This window comes from Carassius auratus, unplaced genomic scaffold (assembly GCF_003368295.1).
Source record: "Carassius auratus strain Wakin unplaced genomic scaffold, ASM336829v1 scaf_tig00023679, whole genome shotgun sequence".
NCBI classification, from domain to species: domain Eukaryota; kingdom Metazoa; phylum Chordata; class Actinopteri; order Cypriniformes; family Cyprinidae; genus Carassius; species Carassius auratus.
The window spans coordinates 1-19,929 of NW_020525290.1; the positions used below are offsets into that span (position 1 = coordinate 1).

Below are 19,929 nucleotides of genomic sequence, written 5' to 3' on the forward strand. Positions count from 1 at the left end.
TGAATGCGCAAACACAAATAAACAGAATTGGTACAGACAGTAAAAGTGCTGTTAGACTGTTATATTCAGCACTCATGGAACGCCACTTAACGAATCATATTGGAAGACTGGAGGTAACAGTTGTGTAATGCTGTGTTGTTGATGGGCATACTTTAAAAAGCATTTACATCATGTGTGCAATCACATTTGGTACATTACATTTAAGGCTGAGTTCAGTCGGTTGGCTCTGCCTCACTGGGGTGCTATAGACTGAATAAAAAAAAAACAAACGAGGAATTGAAATCTCAGCTTAATTAGATCAAAGACAGCTGGGGATTTTATGCATTCAACATTTTTACTGTTCGAAATGTCAGATTTCTGCATGCATAAGTAACTATGAAATTCTGAATAGGTGAAAGCCAGGTGTGGCTGCATTGTTGAATTAAGAAATCCATTTTATCGTGTTGGAAACATCAGTCATATACTTATCTCAGTTGTAGCTTTTGGTTGTTAAAATTGTATACATTCTATAGGTGTATATTCATCATTTCTTCAAATTTCAAGACATTTTGAACCCCCCATTTATTTATATATTTTAATGTATAAGTATTTTCACCTATTTATGTGCAGCATCTGCTGGTGACAGCACTTGAGATGATCAGTGATTTAATGCCAATGACTTGATGGCGAGTGAGCCCAGAAAAAAAAACATGGACTAGGAAAAAGTGCCCTTCATGATAGAAAAGGAATTGATTCCTACCATTAGGATTTGGGACTGATTCAGTTAGACTGGATACAATCTGTGGTCAGATTACACATTACTGCGAACATTTCATTAGCCTGTCAGCATTCATGTTTGGTTTGCCAACATGTTCGCTTACAAATCAATTAGCTTTGTAATCAAACTAGTTTGAAGGATTCTAGGCTTAGCTGCATCTCATTAACTCAAGCTGAGATTTGAAAACATCTAGTGTTGTGCGCTCATTTGTAAACTGAGTGACAGATTTAGTGCAAAAACATTAACCTTCACTGTCCAATATTTATGTGTCCATGCTGTTCAAACCTTTTATCTAAATTGATTTTCTTTCACAAAGGATTTATTTAAAATGCAGCTAACAATACACATACTTATGGAAAGCATGTTTTTGTGTTTAGTGCCTAGATCTAATTTTGTATGGGAACAATGTGTACAATAAACCTGTCCAGTGGCTGCTAGAACATTTACTTAACCTTATACCATGAATCAAAGCTAACATTCAAGTATGTAAACCTTTAAGGTTGGCAAGCACCATTAGACCACCGTGTGATAGATGCAAAGATCTGAAGTGGCATCTGCCAGACATCAGCACTGCGTCATTGACTCGGGGTCATTGGTGACCTGTAGGATATATTTTAAGAGATGCTGCACAATTACTATATTTATTGTGGATATGTTTAATTTCTTTAATTGATCAAGAACACATTAAAATTGTTCAAATGTGCCAGTAAAACAATAGAAAATGTAGACAAATGTATTTATAAAGTGTATCATCATCCTACTTTTTAAATAATATTTTTTTTCTTTTTTAGTTTTTGTTTCAACATTGATTATAAAATACATTTTGCAGTTCATGTGACACTAAAGAATGGCTGCTGAAAATTCAGCTTTGTGATCACAGGAAATAAAAAAATATTGTATGAACTATCCCCCAAACAAATCAAATACATGCAGTCAGGGTGAACATATAACAGACTTCTTTCAAAACATAAAAAAGATTTACAAACCCCAAACTTGGATAGATGCACAGTGGAAAGGAATTATGAAAGTGGTGAACCCCCCCGGAGGACACTGCATGATTAATGCCCCGTTAACCACAACCAACTGCGCCGCTGTGATGAGGTAAATCAGTCACATAATTTACCCTGCCAGATGCACCTGGCAGCAGAAACCCACTCACTGACCGCTGTTCGCACCACAATCACGAGTTTCTCCGTCCTCCACAGGCTTCCCCACTCCTCTCACAGCATGGGTTTGAGTTCTCAGAAACCATTACATTAGACTCACGGAAAAGGTGTTTTGCTGACATTTACAATCATATCTCTCATCTAGTAAAAGACCATTGATACCGATAACTCTGCAGTGAAGGCAAGCATTAGACCAAATTATGCAAGACTAAAACATGACTGAAAAAAATGAGAAATATGTTATCATTTACTTACCCTCAAGTTGTTCCAAACCTGCATGAGTGTCTTTCTCCTGTTGAGCACAAAAGTAGATATTTTGTAGAATGTTGGTAAACAAACAGTTGATGGTAGACAGTTACTTTCATAGTATGGAAGTCAATGGCTACCATCAACTGTTTACAAGGGCTTTGGGCTGGTAACATCCATCCTTTCAGTCACAAGGGAAATAATAAAGGCTTTAAAAATAGAAAGGCTGATCTGTGAAACACTATGCTGTCAAATAATTTTATGGCGCATTCTATAAATAACCATACACAACACAATATTAGTAATATATCTATAATCTGTCATTATATAATCACCCTCATGGTGTTTCAAACCTGCATCTTTGTTATGTAGAAGATATTTTGAAGAATGTTTCAGCTGTTTCTGTACCTTGTTTCTGATCAATTAAAATCAATGGTTAAACAACATTGGACCCCATTGACTTTCATTGAATAAACAAAAATGTTTCATATTATCTTCTTTTGTGTTCCACAGAAGAAGAAGAAAAAAAGCATCCCAATGAAAACTTTCTAGTGTTTAGGTTAGTAACCAAGAAATTGTGAATGAGAATATCATTTAAGAACTGCTTCTGAATGATTAAAACTTACTTGTGCTGGAATTTCATTTGAAACACAATTAAATGTCGTGATCAATCCAGTCTAAACGACACCTAGCTAATGTCTGCCAGACAAAAGGTGAAATGGGGTGCTCTTGGCTATCAAAGTTCAATCATTCAAACTGAAATAGAAGCTCAGTTACAAAGAGGGGCCCTCAGTCCCACAGCTGTGGATCTATGTCTATTACCCTCACATTCATTTTGTTCTCTTTCATCATGCAGGCCAAGCTGGAGCCTGCAAGGGCGTTAATAATGGCTGAGCTAACAATGCATCCATCGTTTCAAAGGCCCTTACCTGGAGATAATAAATGAAAAGAAGTCATTAATCCATTCAAAGGAGCACAAGGACACAGACTGATATCTCAGGCCCTAATTGGTGTATCAAAAACATACTGCATGATGACACTAATATAAAAGATTGCACCACGTTGTTCATGTTAATTTTTGCTATTGATGTTGGCCAGCTAGTTTTCAGGAAAATAAACATCTCCCCTCTGCAGACTTGCGATACCATACACAGCGTTTCCATCTCTGGAAGGTCTTTGGACTAAAGCCGTGTTTGATCTTTTGCCATGGTCTGACATTTGATACTGTGACATTTTTCAAAGAAAAAATAGATTTGACCAAGGCTATTGTCACACTTGAGTCCAAAATCCAAACTGAGACCCCTTTAAAGGGATAATTCACTCAAAAAGGAAAGTTCTGTCATTGTTTACATACCCTCATGTCATTTAATCCTTAATGCATTTTCCTTCTCTTGCAAAAGACAAAAGTATAGGCAACACTTTATTTTAAGGTCCAATTCTCGCTATTAATTAACTATTAACTATGACCAAGTAAGGTATTATTAAGTGTTATTAAGGTATTATTAATTATTAACGTATTGGGAAGGAATAGAGATATATAGAATATATGCTTTATAAGTACTAAATAGCCAATATGCTAGTAATATTCATGCTAATAAGCAACTAATGAGAACTGATTCTTACTAAAGTGTTACCAAAGAACACATTGAAGAATTGTTCAACTGATTTGTTCCTGTTGGACATCATTAACTTTATTTGTATGGATGCAAAAAGCACAGAGATGCTTTTCAAAATATCTTCAAGGAAGACACACAGGTGTGAAACAACAGTAGGGTGAGCAAATGATGACAGAATTGTTATTTTTGGGAGCACTATCTCTTAATATAGACATCACATTTTTTTGGGAGAGTCAAAGGGAAAAGAAAGAAAAAGAAACAAAGAAATGGAAATGAGGCCCCTGGTGCATGTGTGTCCATTACAGTGGGTTATTTTTGTACATTCTGACATATTAGCTCATTGTATTTTACTGACATCTCACCTCTCTTACTCCCCTATAATCTTTCCATTTGTTCTCTGAACTGACCTGTGCTGTTGAGCCAGGCGATGATGATACATCAGAATGGCAAGGACAAAGGTCAGATCAGCAATCACTCCAGACGCCATCATCCCTGGCATGCTACTCCAAAATAGTTCAATTGTAAACAAGATGAAAACAACAGCCCCAGAACATGTCTAAGTTTTATTCATTTGAAACCTGTTTAATTAGAATGAAGCCAATATATATATATTTTTTTTATAAATGGCTTAAACGATATGTTTTACTGTCACTTTTGACACATTGAATGCATTCTTGTTTAATAAAAGTATTAATCAGTTATATTTAAGCCATCTTTCAGACAACCAAAAATATCATAGTGTAATGAACCTGGACAAAAGGGACTAATATGACTTTACAAAGTATATAAAACCTTCAGATCTTTTACAGCTGTGTAATTAGATTTGAAAATATTTTTGTGAACAAGGGGTTAAGTTTTATTTTCTCAGCTTATGGCTCAATAAGTTGGAAGATGCCATGAAGTTTAAATTCGACGACCGTCAATATGAGCCATGTTTCTAGATATTATGCTACAGTGTATGTTGTACCAGTCATAGGAAAAACCCTATAGAATTCCACAATTCCACAACTGTACAAACATTAAGGTATGATTTTAGTTTAAGTCATGAGGTGTTATGGGTCCAGTCAAGCATTTCATTACTGTGTGAAAGTAATGACTTTGTAATTTGCATGTCAGTTCAACTCAGAACGCCTACAGTTTATTTCTGCTCGTGCTGCCGTAAGATCTAATTCATGGGCATCTACGATACCTCTAGCAATTACTAGACCTGGACATCACCATGTTTGGAAAATACTTAAACTCTGTTGTCAGACACGATGCAAAAGATCAACGGAGGTGAATGCAAAGATGTATATAATGCAGTACCTCTTAATGATAATGCTAATGCTAAAAGCTTTTGCAGATCACTCGTGTCCTGTTATCTGTAAAGTGCCATTAGCTATCTTTCGCAGCAGAGAGTGAAGCATCCTTCAGCAATGTTCTCAGCTTAAATTTAAAAGTTTCCTTGACAGTTAGAAGAGAGATGAACTGCTTCATGAAAAGGTAAAATAGCAAATATTTGGTGGCTATAAGCCTAATGAAAATTTAGGCTACTACTCTCTCAGAACATCTACAAAGGACAAAAAGAATTCCATATGACAAAAAGCACCAGTCTGTATTGTGCATAATTATGCTGCTCACAATGATTAAAACAAATTTAAAAATTTGACATAAATTGCATTCACTTAAAGCTGTTTATATTGTTTAAAATGTTATAGAAAATTCATAGTTTATTTAAAAAAAATTTTTTTTTAAGTCTTTAAAAAAGGCTAAGGTGGTACAGCTGTCCATTTTAAATACTTGAGTAAAAAAAACTAACAAAAAAACAACAACTCTGGAAGTTACATGTTGCACAAGAAAGCAAATAATTGTTAACAAAAATATCACAGCAAAGACTTTTCTGTATACATGCTTTGTAGCAATTGACTTTAGGGATTGCATGAGCTTGCAGAGGCTTTTGGTAGCACTGGCTATCCTGTCAGAAAGTGCAATGCGCTCCCTGGGAGCTGAGGGATACCTTGCTGGATTTGCTTCTCTGCTGCTGGCCACTCAGGCTCTTCCACTCAGATCGATTTACCGCTGAAGTACAGGCCTTAAATCACAGCGCCATGGCTGTGCTGACTCCACTTCACTTCACTCCTTGACCTGGGGCTAAAAAAACTCAGCAAGAAACGAACGGCTGTCACAACATCATCTATCACCACTGCTCCCTCCATCTCAGGACACAGTCTACCCTTGCAACCTCCCCAGGACATGTGCAAGGTTGGGCACTGTGCTTCAGCTGCATTATATCCAAATGCTCTCCGCAGATTTCTATAGAGCATTACATCATGGAGAGACCATGCAAGCACAAAGAAATGCTCTGCAACATGTTATTAGAGCTGACATGGAGTAAAGCAGTGGTGTGGAAGTCTTATCTGAAAGACAAGAGTAAGAGGTAGGCTGTTCCTTATGAAACAAAAATATATTGCAGTATATTGTAAAATATCATGTAATATATTAGGCATATATTCTTATATATATTTATTTTTTCCAATATATTGCAATATATTGAAAGCGGCAATCATTTGTATATTTTGCAATATATTATATAATATATGTATCATCAATATATTATTAAATGTATTCAAATATATAAAATATTAGAAAATAAAAGGGAAAATAATAAATTACAATATATCACAATATATTTTAAGAAATATATTGGTAAATATATTTTCCTTTCGTAAGGGTTTATTGTTTGATTCATCTAAAGGCCGCAATCTTTTACACAAGTTATTTATCCTTATACATGGATTTTTACATCAAACATTGTGATGAAACAAATGACTGAAGTGTGCAGTGCTTTAATCTATATCACATCATTCACACCTGTAGATCATTTGTTTTAAAGGGTACATAACATTCCCAGTTTCACCTAATCTCATGTTAATCTTGAGTACCTATAGAGTAGTACTGCATCCTCCAAAAAGTCTTTAGTTTTATCATATTTATAAAAGAAAAATACAGCTTTCCGATTCTCTCTGGAAAAAGCCGAGCTCCTGGAGGCGTGTGCGGTCTCGCTCTCCCCTGGTCAATGTGTGAACGGATCGTCTTCGAACCTCTTCGAACGACTTTCGTTCTTGATTAATGAAAACATTCTTGGCAAATGCTTTCGCTTTCGTCCGTCTTGCGCCGGTCCAAGAATTTCACCTCTAGCGGCGCAATACGAATGCCCCCGGCCGTCCCTCTTAATCATGGCCCCGGGTTCCAGAAACCCACAAAATAGAACCCGAGTCCTATTCCATTATTCCTAGCTGCGGTATTCAGCGGCGACAGGCGGCCTGCTTTGAACACTCTAATTTTTTCAAAGTAAACGCTCCGGTCACCTCGTGCATGCTTTTCTGAGAGAAATGCTCATATAAGGAGTTCCACCATCGTCTACATCATTAGATCCACGATCGAAAAAATAAACAGCCGAAACTTGTACCAACCAGGAAGTAAGATTTTCAGCACAGAAATTCTCTTTCATACATCCAAATTATATTTTTTTTATACTTTGACCATGTTTAGCATGAGAATCCATCGCTTTAACACTGTGAACAACTCTGAATATATGAAACAGCATTGTAGCCCCATTTTAATTGTTTAGCAGTAAGTAATTAGACAGTGCTGCTTTTACGAAAAGGGTTTGCCGTTATGAATTATGATTCAGGGTGGTTTGTTGATCTTTTGGGTCAGACTGCTTACTCATCATCACAAGCAAACATGTTAGTTTTCAGTCAGGCTGAGTTGAGATCACCTCCTTCAGGCAATCTCGCACAGAGCCTTTTGGTGCAGACTCGAGTGCAAGTAAGCATTCATACATGCCAAACAAACTGAACTACGATGCCAGGTTGTAAAACAAACTCTCCAGCTGAACCAGGTGTGAAAATGCCATAGTGTTCCTAAAGCCTGGCTCTGAAAATGACAATGTAGAATGGATACAATTAAATTAATGTTTTACAGAATAATCGATTATAGGTCAAAACATTCTCAAAACTCAAGTATATGTTGTATTCTCATTACCACAAAGGGTGCTATACTGGGAATGAGCATAATGACTTTATTCACAGTCACTTTTCTTTTCAGGTCAGCTACTGTCAAGATGGAGCAACAGTCAATATTTTTTATTAGATTTTTTATTATCACATATATTTAGTTTAAAGTATGCATGAAGTCAAATCTGTGTTCTACTACACTAAAAATTAACAAGGTTTTATTTTAGCAGTTGATTTTAGAGGTTCATGGCAATTCGACGACTGAATTCTAGCATTGGTAGTGTTCTGAATGTTAGAATTGTGCCTAATGAAAGAACATCATCATGTGGCTTATCATTAATAATGTTTTTAAGCACACTTTTGAATTGCTTAATTTTTCATAGTTAGTATTTTTGCATGAGTGACCAATTCTATTTAGAAATGAAGATAATTGCAAATGTACTTAGGAATGACTGCAGCTTTGCAAGATGGTCCTTATTTTAATTACTTTTCAGAAGGCGGATGGAACCCCATTATTTCTTAGAATTAAACAGGAACATTTTCTCGTTGACAGCAGCAAAGGCTTTAACTAATTATATCTATCTAATAATCTAATAATCACTTTCATTGTGAAAGTCATTTTTGGCTTTCAAAAACTGATAAAATGATTGGATTATTGATTGAGTGACAAGCAAAATCTAGCTACACTACAATTTGTCTACAAATATGTCAAAACATTCACAGAGATATAAATTAAGATGGCAATGGCCTCTGAGAGACCAAAAGAGGATTGCTTCCTCAGGGTCAATAAAATAAGAATATATGATATATGAGATTGAAATACTGTATCTTGTGGTGCCCTTTGTCTTCATGCTGTAATGATCCCCAAAATGGGCTAAAGACTGAGTGTTTAAAGTTTTAGTTACGATCATTTTAGATTGTGTTATGCTAACATCTTGTTTGAGTACAGCTATAACATTTCTCAAGTATTAGATCCCAGATGTCTTTTTGATCTATTTTTTTATCTCTTTATCTCTTTTATAGCAAGACCGTTGACATACTGTTTACCGAGAGCATTCAGGTAGTCTGCAATACTACTTTATTGCCATGAAGCTAAACTTAAGACAGAACTATAGGGTTGTTAAGGTGCAAATTTCCCTCAATCCTTACTGAATCTGCCAAAGAGAATACCCACTGCAGCCAGTTTGATTCACAATTCAATTCCATCTTCGGCAGAAAAAAAGCCCAGAATAGACTAGGGGTTTCTTTAGGTGAGGAAGAATAAATCAAGAATTCAAGTCCGGGAGATAAGGAACACAAATCGAAAAGACGGAGTGGTAGGAAAAGAAGCAGCGTGAGCTCATCTTGATTGAACACGGGCCTAATGGCCTGGACTCAATTGGACGAACAATCAGACAGATCTACCTTAATGTACACAGAGCCATCAATCTCTTTTTTTAACTAGATTACAGCACCCTTCAGGGTGGTCAGCAGGCAGGGGAGAGGACTGCTGCAGACCAAGCAGGACTTCCTGGCATCAATCTGTAGGATCAGCTATTGTCTAAATACAGCCCTCCCTGTTCGGCGACCCCTCTTTCTATTTCTAATCTACTCTGCAGTACGCCATGTCTCAACTAATGAAATGGCATTAACTTGGACTAGAGCCTATCACTAAAACCAAGCACTCACATTGATTCCATATTGACTAAATTTGTCCAGCACTCAGGAGAACCCGTGTATGGTGCCTGCATTTCTAATAGCTTCGCACTGGTTTTCAGATCTTTTATAAAAAAAAAAAAGTAAACCCAGGGAGGTGTGTTTTAATGTGAAGTATTGACTAAATAATATTTTAAATGAACATAATTACTTTCAGATTGTTAGATAAAGATGTGCTTAAACTGCACTAAATAATCATAGTGGTGTTTACCAAGGGAATAAATCAAAATATCTGCCGGTTCATATTTAAGAGCCAATGAATGATCGCTGTAATTGAACAGAAGCAACACATTGGAGACATGGTGTCTGAGGTGCTGGTAGACTCTGACTCAGTCCATAAAAGAAGACCTATAAATTAAGATTCAATTTATTCTGGGTGGAATTTATTGCTTTGGTGATTTAGTGGAGCAACCTCATTTAGGATGATCACATCAGAGGGCTTCTCAGTTTAATTAAATCTGAAGTAGGAGGGGGTATTAGTGCAAAAGTGTAAGCTGTCACCATGCACTGGGGTTTGGGAGAGGAAGAGGTGGAAGAAAGAATTAAACTTAAATCATATTTCAGATTACAAAAAAGATCTTTCTGATAATGTGTCTATATATAACCAACATTCGTCATGTCTTTCTGTTTCTATTTAAATCCTTGCTAGGTATATGGATCTTAAGCAGGGTTTATGCCATATTTAATATTTCATGAATGAAAAAGCCTACAGGGTGTAGACACATTATGTTCAATACTGTCCTATACAAAATACTGTACTTTACTGTCTATAATGTACAGCACAGTCCATAAACATATGGTATAAAAGGCTAATAATAATATGTATCCTACATACCTGTAGTAATATGTAATACTATTGTTTATATATATGATTGGCATTCAGGTCCAAATACAGCACGTGGGGAAGTCGTGGCCTAATTGGTTAGAGAGTCGGACGCACAATCGAAAGGTTGTGAGTTCGAGTCTCGGGCCGGCATGAATTGTGGGTGGGGGGAGTGCATGTACAGTGCTCTCTCCACCTTCAATACCATGACTTAGGTGCCCTTGAGCAAGGCACTGAACCCCCAACTGCTCCCCGGGTGCCGCAGCATAAATGGCTGCCCACTGCTCTGGGTGTGTGTTCACAGTGTGTGTGTTATCACTGCTCTGTGTGTGTACACCTTGGATGGGTTAAAAGCAGAGCACGAATTCTGAGTATGGGTTACCATACTTGACTGTATGTCATGTCACTTTTAACTTTCACTTTTACACCATTCCCACTGAGCAATAGTCTTGTTTATCCAGTTGTGCAGAAAAAATACATAAATGGAAATTCACACATAAAGTTAAACAAACAGAAGTGTTTGAATAGTATGTTGTACTGCCTCCATGATAAACACAAAAACTGAATATGGAATGTAATTAAGCACACAGCTTTAAACTGGACTAAACTGTAGTGTTAGCACTAGTGCACTATGTCTAATAATGCAATAATTAGAAAATACCAATGTTTTTATTCCATCAACCAACAATCATGATTCAGACACAAGCCTAACTGGTCTAGAACTGTTTATAGACTAGCACCTGCACTTCCTGCTCGAGATTTTACTGAACTTTGCTCCAGTACTTTAGCACTTTTACTGCCAGTTACAATTGCTTTTATTTTGGCACTCCATGTCCGATTTCAGAATTAGACTAACTACGCATTTGGATCATTTATTGAAGTCTCTTAATTAAAAATTATTTTCCTGCTGTTAATCAAATCCCATGTGGATTGTAATACATCCACAGGAAACGTCCTTTAATTTACCACGCAAGCTAAAATTAAAATTCTGCCACCTAAACAAAAGCTGTGGATGGCAAACTGCCCCCCTCCCCCTCGGCTCTCTCCCTCACTGCCTCATGTGCTATGTGTCTGTCTACTCTGCAGAGTACATCCAACTCGCCCCGAATACATGCTCACTGTCTGACGCCGTGACCTAACCAAACGTAACCCTAAGGGTCCTCGTTAAATACATCGCTTTAACTCAAACCGGGAACGATAGAAAACGTGTGACTACGTCGCTAATGTAAATGGCTAGCACATTAATAATAGTACGATATTTTTGCGCGCGTCTCTCACTGGACGTTTTCACGTCAGGTGGTGCTGTCCAAGTCATGAAGAGGTGAATCCCCCAGTCTACAGTTTTGGGAGCTACTTAAGCACCGGCGTTCAGGCGATTAACCGAGTCAGCGTGGGCTCTCTGTGGCGTTTTGAGTGTCAGTAACTAAACTGACATCTTCTTATCATGCCTGGCCAGAAATGAATCCTGATTCAGCGCTCGGCTCACACAGAATCGCGCGCGGAGAGAACTTTGCTTTGGAACTCCTGTGCGGTGGAAACGGCACGCGCAACGGCAGCGCGCGAAGGATCAACAACTTTCCTCAGAAGCAACGCTAACGTCCTTCCTATGTCGCTTCAAATCCTTCCATGTCACCAGTTATTGTTGCTTTAATTGGACGAGAATGTTTCAGAGACCGTGTCTGCTCAAACTCGAGGAAAACATCGTTGGTAAGCCTTGAGAAGCGGATATTAAATGACTTTTATGCGCCTCAGACTCGCGTCCTCGTCAGGTGGACTGTGAAGAGACAGAAGAGGAATGTTTATCCGAAATTTATCGCCGTTTAGTTTGGGTTTTTTGCCGTTTTTGATAAGTCACTGTTTTCTCTCACTGTTTCTTCCGTTATTTCAGGTGAGTTGGACTGAGCAGTTCAGTCGATTATAATAATTCGGTTCAATAACTGAGCGTCGCGGATGCGCACGTGCATAACGGCCACTTTGTGATTCTCTACTGCGCTGAAATGTATGCATATATCTAGTTATTTAGATGTGTATTTATGTATTAGTATACATATGCACGGTCAAATACAGTTGGCAACAAAATAAAACGTTTTTATATTATTTTGAGTTTAATCAGAATGTTTAGATTTAGATGGCAGTTTCGGAATATTAAAGTTTAATACACAAAGTAAAATATCCATGAATATTTATGTGTTATATTTTGACCTTGCACATCTAGTATTTCTACAATTGTAGTATTTAGAACTAGTCTAGTGTAATAGTATGCACTACGGTTTATTTAAGAGTTCCAGCATCAGCTGAAGTCATAGATACTGAACAGTGTTCAGTTCTGGAGACATTGCTTTTGGTCCTCTACTACTGTCCCCCGTGGCAACAGTGCTCACAAGACTAGGAGAAGTGTTTCCTGGATGGCCTATTAGGGGGTGGCAGTGTCAGGGTTCACCCCTCGTTACTCCCACTCTTCGGGGGTCCGTGGCACTGCGGTGTGGGTGGGTGCTCTCTTTGAGAGACCTCAGCCTCCACACACCCTTCAGTCTCCACTTTAGTGGGAGGGAGCTCCCATTCGCCAACATGCAGAGACAAAATACGAGAGAGTGCTTGTGTTGTTATGATGTTCTCTTCGTTGTAAATTCTAAGCGTTACTGCAAAAAATCTCATTTTACTATTGCAGTTTTTGCTGTGCTACACATGGCATGATGATGAAAGAGACAAGAGCTAAATCTCAGTTGTGCTCTGTTATTCTCCCTAGTTTGCGAGAGGGGAGCTCCAGAAATCATGCTCCCGAACCACAGTGGCACCGCTGGAAGCGAGCTGCCAGTTGCCATGCCAGTGTAGGCCCTACCCACCATTACCCCCTCCACCCCCTCCTCCACCACCCCCAAGGCTTCTGGCTCCAACTGGTGAGTAGTCCTACTCTCTAATGTCTCTGCAGTCTCACTTCATTGTTTTCAGTCACATGACTCGCAAAGCGACCCGGAGGGCTGAACATCCATAGAACTGCAGACCAGGCCTGACAATTTTCCATCTGTTTCATGCTACAAATATTTAGACCACCTCTCAAAAGAAGAAAAACAAAGGTATATGAACGAACTGCAAGGTTTAGGCACTTGATAACCATATACATTACCTACCATGGTATTTCAATCACCAAAACAGCAGGATATTCTAAAACACTTATTAACATGGCTTAAAAGAGAATCAAAATCCTGTTCTCATTTACTCACACTCATGTCATTTAAAACCTCTATGACTGACTTTCTTCTGTTGGAAGAATGTTTGTAATGAAACAGTTTCGGTTATGACTGATTTGGCCATTGTATAAACAAAGCTGCTTGGTTTGGCAGTGTGTGAGGACCTTTTTTGCTCACTTTATTTTGCCTAGGTTTGCTAATGTGACCGCATCTTAAGACAGTGATATTAAAAAGTGATATTCAGTATAATTTTTTTTGTATAAGTCCTACTATATGCATATGGGGCCCAATATGTGAATGCAATGTGCATGTTAAGCATTTTCTTTCTATAATGGTTTTCTATGGGAAAATGCTGAACATGAAACTTTATGTGTTGTTTCATATTCAGGGTCCATCTGCTTGCCTGTATATAGTATGTTTTATTAATAAGGAGTATATTAAGTTTGGTTCTCCAATATCACTGTCTTAAAGCCACATTCAATATTTTCTTTAAATGGTTTTCTATATTAAATTTGGCATGTTGCATTTATATTCTGGGTGCATCTGCTTTACTGTAAATAGTGGGCATCATCAATAACGTATGCTATTTAATATTACCATCTTAGTACATTAGCAATTAGTACAAACTGGCTGGCAGCGGAAGAAAGCCGTGTTTTGCCCTCCAGGTGGGCATTCCCATAAGGCTGTGACGTCACATGAAAACTATGAATAGCAGTTGGTTCATAACATTGCCAAATGTTGACCTCTGCAAATGTTTTAAATCAAACACAGTTTGTAAGCTCCAAAGCATTTTTTCTGCATCACCTAAGAGAGGTGTTACTGTACCTTTCTGTGCGTAAAACGTAAATCTTGCAATCTAGGATTTCCTCTAACAAGTGTGGTTTTATCTCAGTGTCATGTTGTCAGAATCTGCAGCGCGTTCAGTCCCCCAAAATGAATGAATTGGCTGTGGCTGCATGCTTTTCCAAAGACAGGCGCGTTCATTTAATCTGATTTTATCGCTGTCGTTTTTTGAGGTAGCTTATAAGCAGTTTAATAGATTGCCCTCCTTGCTGAAACTATTTTCATTTCCTGACACCTCCTGTTTTGAGAAATGGACATGGTCGGAAACTATGTTGCTGTTCGCAATTGACACAAAGCTCAATCCCCTTCATTACAGGAGGTGGAAATTTTAGATTTGTCTTCAGGGATCCCTGTCAGGCGCTGAGGAAAGCCAGATCAATGAGGCCTCGGCATTGAAAGGGTTGTGAAACCAATCTGCCTCTGGAGTTTAGCCTTCTGCTTTAAGCTGAGTAATGTACTCTCACAACAACGGCAAGCTCTTGGGAAAAACATTTGTAAGATTTTATGACAAATACATTAGTATGTGCCTTGCATTAATACCTGCCTCGTGCATACATGCTTGCTACGTCTTCAGATATGAAGCAAACTAAATCAATACATTGCATGAACAGCCTAAGATGCTTTAATACAATTTTTTTATGCTGTGACATGAAATGTTTTGAGGGCGAAATGCAACATAGCTATTAACAATAGCGTGTGCGCTGAGGATTTAACTGTAAAAGGCGGTTTTTGATAAGTAACCAATTGAAGGCTTGCGACAGGCTTTGCCTTTAGGGGCAAAATGGCTTAAACATTAGCTTATTAAAATTATTCATGAGGAAGTAGCATTTAATGAGAACTCCCACACCTGTCATTACTGAAGCAGCGATAAAAGGTTTAAATTGAGGAATGTATTAGTTGCGAATTCAGAGGGACCGACTGCAAAAAGAAGAGCTACCGCCCCAAACCTAATAGTAGGATTAAAACACAAGTTTGACTTTGGCTAAATATCAGGAATATTCTGCTGGATAAACAGATTCATAAAGTACTAATTGACATTCAAACAAACTAAAAAAGACCAGATTCATACCAATAAAGCAATAAGATATTTTTAAACAGCTTTTTTTACACATCCTCTTCTCCAGCTTGTCCAGGCCAATTATTGTCCACAATGGATAATGTCATGCTGTACTGCTTTCTATTGTATTGTCTTTATTATAAACCACATTGGAGCAGACACATAAGTACTGATTGAACCCAGAATATTACCGAAGTGTACACGTTTTATCTCAAGATTAGTCTGAATCTATTTTTAGCAGAACTGCTGAGGATGTAGATGAGGGGAAGTAGATTAGATGGAATTGCTCCTGGGCTCTTGGAAAAGAACACACTCTTTTAAGCCCAAAAAGGGCATGCGTGGCTGGCAGAAACACATGGCTAACTCTGCTAACCTCACAGAGGTGTTTAGAGACACTGGGATTGCTATTGTGACAGATTCTAGTAACCTAAAAGCACTGAGAGCCCATCTTCTCAGGCTTTTCCCTTAAGGTGTGAAGAATTTGATATTATGGTACTAACCGATGTGCCAATCAAAATGTTGTTTGCAGTGGCAGTAGAGGTTGCAAGAAGGAAAGTGGAATTTCCTCTATTTTTACATTACCCTTGTCATGATATAACACACACTTAAAGGTAATATGTATAACATTATTTTAAATTAAATTGAAAATATAAAATATGTCACTTAGTGTCTGCTATTTAGTGATTATTTGACAAAACATGAAAATAATCTTAATTTTGCTTTTCTTGCTTTTGTATCTAAAGACCCTTCAATCATATATCTAGTACATATCTTCAGATTAATGGTTTGTTTTGACTGTTTTTTTATAAGTAATAAAGCTACTCTACTCATAAACAATCATATATAGGCCTGCTTCACTGAACTAGTTGTTTTGTGGGATGTGATGTTATTCCTTAATCTAGGCATAAAGTTGCTGCCTAAAAACAACAGGATAATGCGTTGCTTTGAAATGGCAAGTACTTCTCTCCTCTTGTCAGGCGTTCTCCCTCCAGGCCTGTCGGCTTGACTCCCCCTCCTGACCATCAAAGTAAAGGAGAGGAAAAGCAAAGCTAATGTCTCCGTCCAGAGGGCTGTTTTGTCTTGCAAGTGTATCTGCCTGTTTATGCTAATTCAATGCATGTCAACATTAATTAAGTGTTTCAGCGTCTTAGAAAGTAATTAAGTGTAGCCAAATCAAAAACACATTGCGACACAAAACACAAATAAAGCGAAACAAATTTGTCTTTCCGTATCTTCCCATTAGGTGAAACCACGGCAGGTGACGGCAAATTTCTGAGATACCAGGCAATGTTTTTGCTTGTACGGTGTGACCAATTGCAGAAAATGTTCCCTCTTATCACACTTCTGAATTATTCAAATATGTGCAAGTAGGATAGCTTGCTATAGGGAAATTGCTGTGTCAGAAGTGTAAAATTGTCCTGCACAGTGAGAAGGCAGTAAGTGGCTCTGCTTCTATAAAGTGCTACATTATATAACAGTGTATATGAAAATAGGATGATCGAGGATGATCGAGGATCTCACAGTTAAAGATCAGCACTAGGGATGTTCATTTTAACCGGTTATTTATTTTCAGTAATTCATCGAAATATTAAAAAATGTTTGCTGCATTTTTAAAATAGGCTATGCTACGCGTATTAGAAATTGTATTTTTTAGAGAGAAAAAAACACATCACGTAGCCTATTAATAAGTCGCAATTTATTATTTCATTCAGAAATAGGCCTAATGCAGACACAAAATGTTTACAAACATTATAATAAACACTGTACACATAACTATGCTATTTTAGTTCTCTTCATTCCATAACAAATAATCTTAATTAACAGTAGCCTATTTATGTCACGGAACGCACACAAACAGGTAGATCCAATAGCAGTGTTTTATTGGGGTAATCCAGAATCATAAATCAGTCAAGCAAAGGTCAAAATCCAGGTAAGCAGTCCAAAACAAGAAACACGAACAAAAACCAGGGAACACAAAATAGCAGTGGTTTTTTTTCATATGTTTGACTGACTGTATTTTATAATAATAATAATGAACAGGCTGCATTGTCGAAATAGCAAATCTTAACTATGTACGCGAATGCGATGCCAGCGCAATCATATATTTATAATCTATAATCTATATTGGAATGGTTTGCCTTTATTTGGATACATTCACAATAAAACAAATCTTTGTGCATAAAATAAACCTAAAGAAAAATAGGATGCCGCTTTCTGCCATCTGTTTCCTTTCATGCAGCACAAAAATGAAATGAATTAATCAGCAGGAAACAAATGTTAGTATTTTTAACGGGTCACAGACACTTATCCTTTCTAATTTAATTAAACTGTAATTTAATTTAATTAAACTGTAATAATGCACACTTATATAATTGTGACCATGCAATGCAAAGATGGTCACTCACAATTAACAATTATAGTGTCTTGTTTTGTTCTATTTCTCAGTGAATCAGGTGAGGTGTGTATAGTATACACTGTTAAATTATCGATCAATTAATCGATTAACCGTTAACATTAATGCTGCAAAATGCGTCTATTGCAGCGGTACGCAGTCACCGGCATGACAGGATGTGCAACAGCCAAAAAACAACACAAAGATTTTTTATTAAAGGGATTTAAGTCTGAATAAAATGCTAGTTACAGGATTATAAAATGAATAGATGTGATTGTGATAATTTGATAAAATACCTTAAATCGCCGTACATTTGAGATAATTTTACTTTGTTGACTGTTTCCTATCCTGGGACGGAGACCGCTGAACGTGACTCTTTAAATGGTTTCGTGGTGCTCATTGTTGTATTTTAATACACAATTGCAATGTTTTCAACTGACATTATGGCATTTAAAATGAAATTATGCCAAACGTAACTGTGGCGTGTGTGTCTGCGCTGCACAGTCAGTGAACCGCTGCTGCAGAAAAAACTCACTCTTGCTCACGTCAAACATTTTTTATGTTAATTTGATCCTGCTGGATCCTGTTCTGGAAAATGTCAGAATTTGCCACAAATTAATAAGTCGTTGGAACAAATTAACAAGTTGTAGGATAGCCTTTCTGTCACGTCTCCCGCAGCCCTGCAAAGCAGACAATATGAAACAACTATTTGGGGAAATGACTTACTACATTTATATTGCTTTCTATGTTGAACAACTTTGTGTTGTTGCTATTTTAATGTACTTCTAAAGTTTAAATCACATTAAAAACTTAATTTGTACATTATGAATGAATGATGATGCATTTATATACCATTGCAGTCACTCACAGACACTCACACGTGTTTTGCTGCATTCAGCCCAAAATTAAATATAGGTTAATCGACCATTGATAGCTTGAATCGATTGCATCTCTTATTGACAATTAATTGATCATCGATTGATCGTTGACATTCCTCATTCTAATATATTTCCAAACACTGGAGGAAATTTAAAGCTACCTTTTGAATTGAGAAATTCACCTGGCATAAAGTAGAGAGTCTGTTGAATCAGGAGCCATTCACCTCGACTCACACACTCATGCAATCACCTTCCCCTGTGTCCAATGTGTTGGTGAGCCTATCTGCTAATGTTGCATGGATTGATCCTTCATGATCCAGTTTGTCTTATTTGAGAGGACATTGGTAATCGAGGAGCATTAGCAGATTGACTATCTCTGGCGGAAAGCCATGCAGTTGCTCTGTGCACATGACAGTACTGTAAGCCGCAAATAAGTTCAAGACCCTCAAATAATCTCAGATTGGAAGGGAGACCATAAAGCTTTTTTTATGCACTGCTGATTAAAACTTTCCAGTTTAGGTTAATTACATACTAGAGAGGTTGATCACGATTCTCATGATGCAGCACTTTGCATTTAGTTTGAATGTTTTATTTGTAGTGCTCCTTTTTCTGTATTTGAAAATGTAAAATAAATCATTACTATGCATTTCTTCACCTTTTAGTTTTTTTAGTTTGTTGCCAGCTAACTCATGATACAGTACACTTAATAATGCAGGTGTGGACTGAAGGTCCAGGGGACGGACAGATGAAGGTTAACATCTGCAGTATAAAGATAGTAAGTAAAGTGCCAGGTAGGAGTAACATAATGGGCTTTTAAAACTGTCGCCATAAAAAATGCTGTCTGGGATGGGTGCATATCTCTGGAAATAAAACAAATTTCTGCCTTGGGGTGCGTTTCCCAAAAGCATCGTTAGCCAACTATGGTCGCAAGTTCCGTCATTACCAACATAGTTCAATGATTCGGTGTTTCCCAAAACCATAGTTCAAACGAACATTCGCAAACAGTGTTGCCGACTTACAGGGATGGAACTACAGCTCTTGATGACGGAGATGCGACCGTGTTTGGGAAACAGCTGTTGTTATCTAGTTTGTTTCAACAACAATGCATCGTACTATGGTGGTTAAACAGCATGTTACGTTGCTGTACGGGAAACACACCTCTCATTAGAATCAAAATTGTTAATGCTTGTACATTGTGTCATGTCGAGTTGTTTTGCCACATGTGAAAATAAGCCTATTTCAGGATACCATATGTTTGAAGATTTATTGT

At 37.5% G+C, this 19,929-nt stretch overlaps 1 protein-coding gene across 3 annotated transcripts in view; it reads left to right on the forward strand.

Moving 5' to 3' along the window:
* Positions 1-11,382: 11,382 nt before the first annotated feature.
* LOC113077978 (proline-rich membrane anchor 1-like) overlaps positions 11,383-19,929 on the forward strand; it is a 30,013-nt gene continuing 21,466 nt past the window's right edge. For 2 of the 3 annotated variants that reach the window (XR_003281439.1, XM_026250232.1), the window contains exons 1-2: positions 11,383-12,189; positions 13,048-13,198. Coding sequence is in view for 2 of the 3 variants with exons in the window: in XM_026250232.1 (XP_026106017.1) it covers positions 12,097-12,189; positions 13,048-13,198 (244 nt within the window). In the remaining variant the exon portion in view is untranslated. The remainder of the gene's footprint in view (positions 12,190-13,047; positions 13,199-19,929) is intronic. The other variant, XM_026250233.1, reaches the window with a different exon arrangement.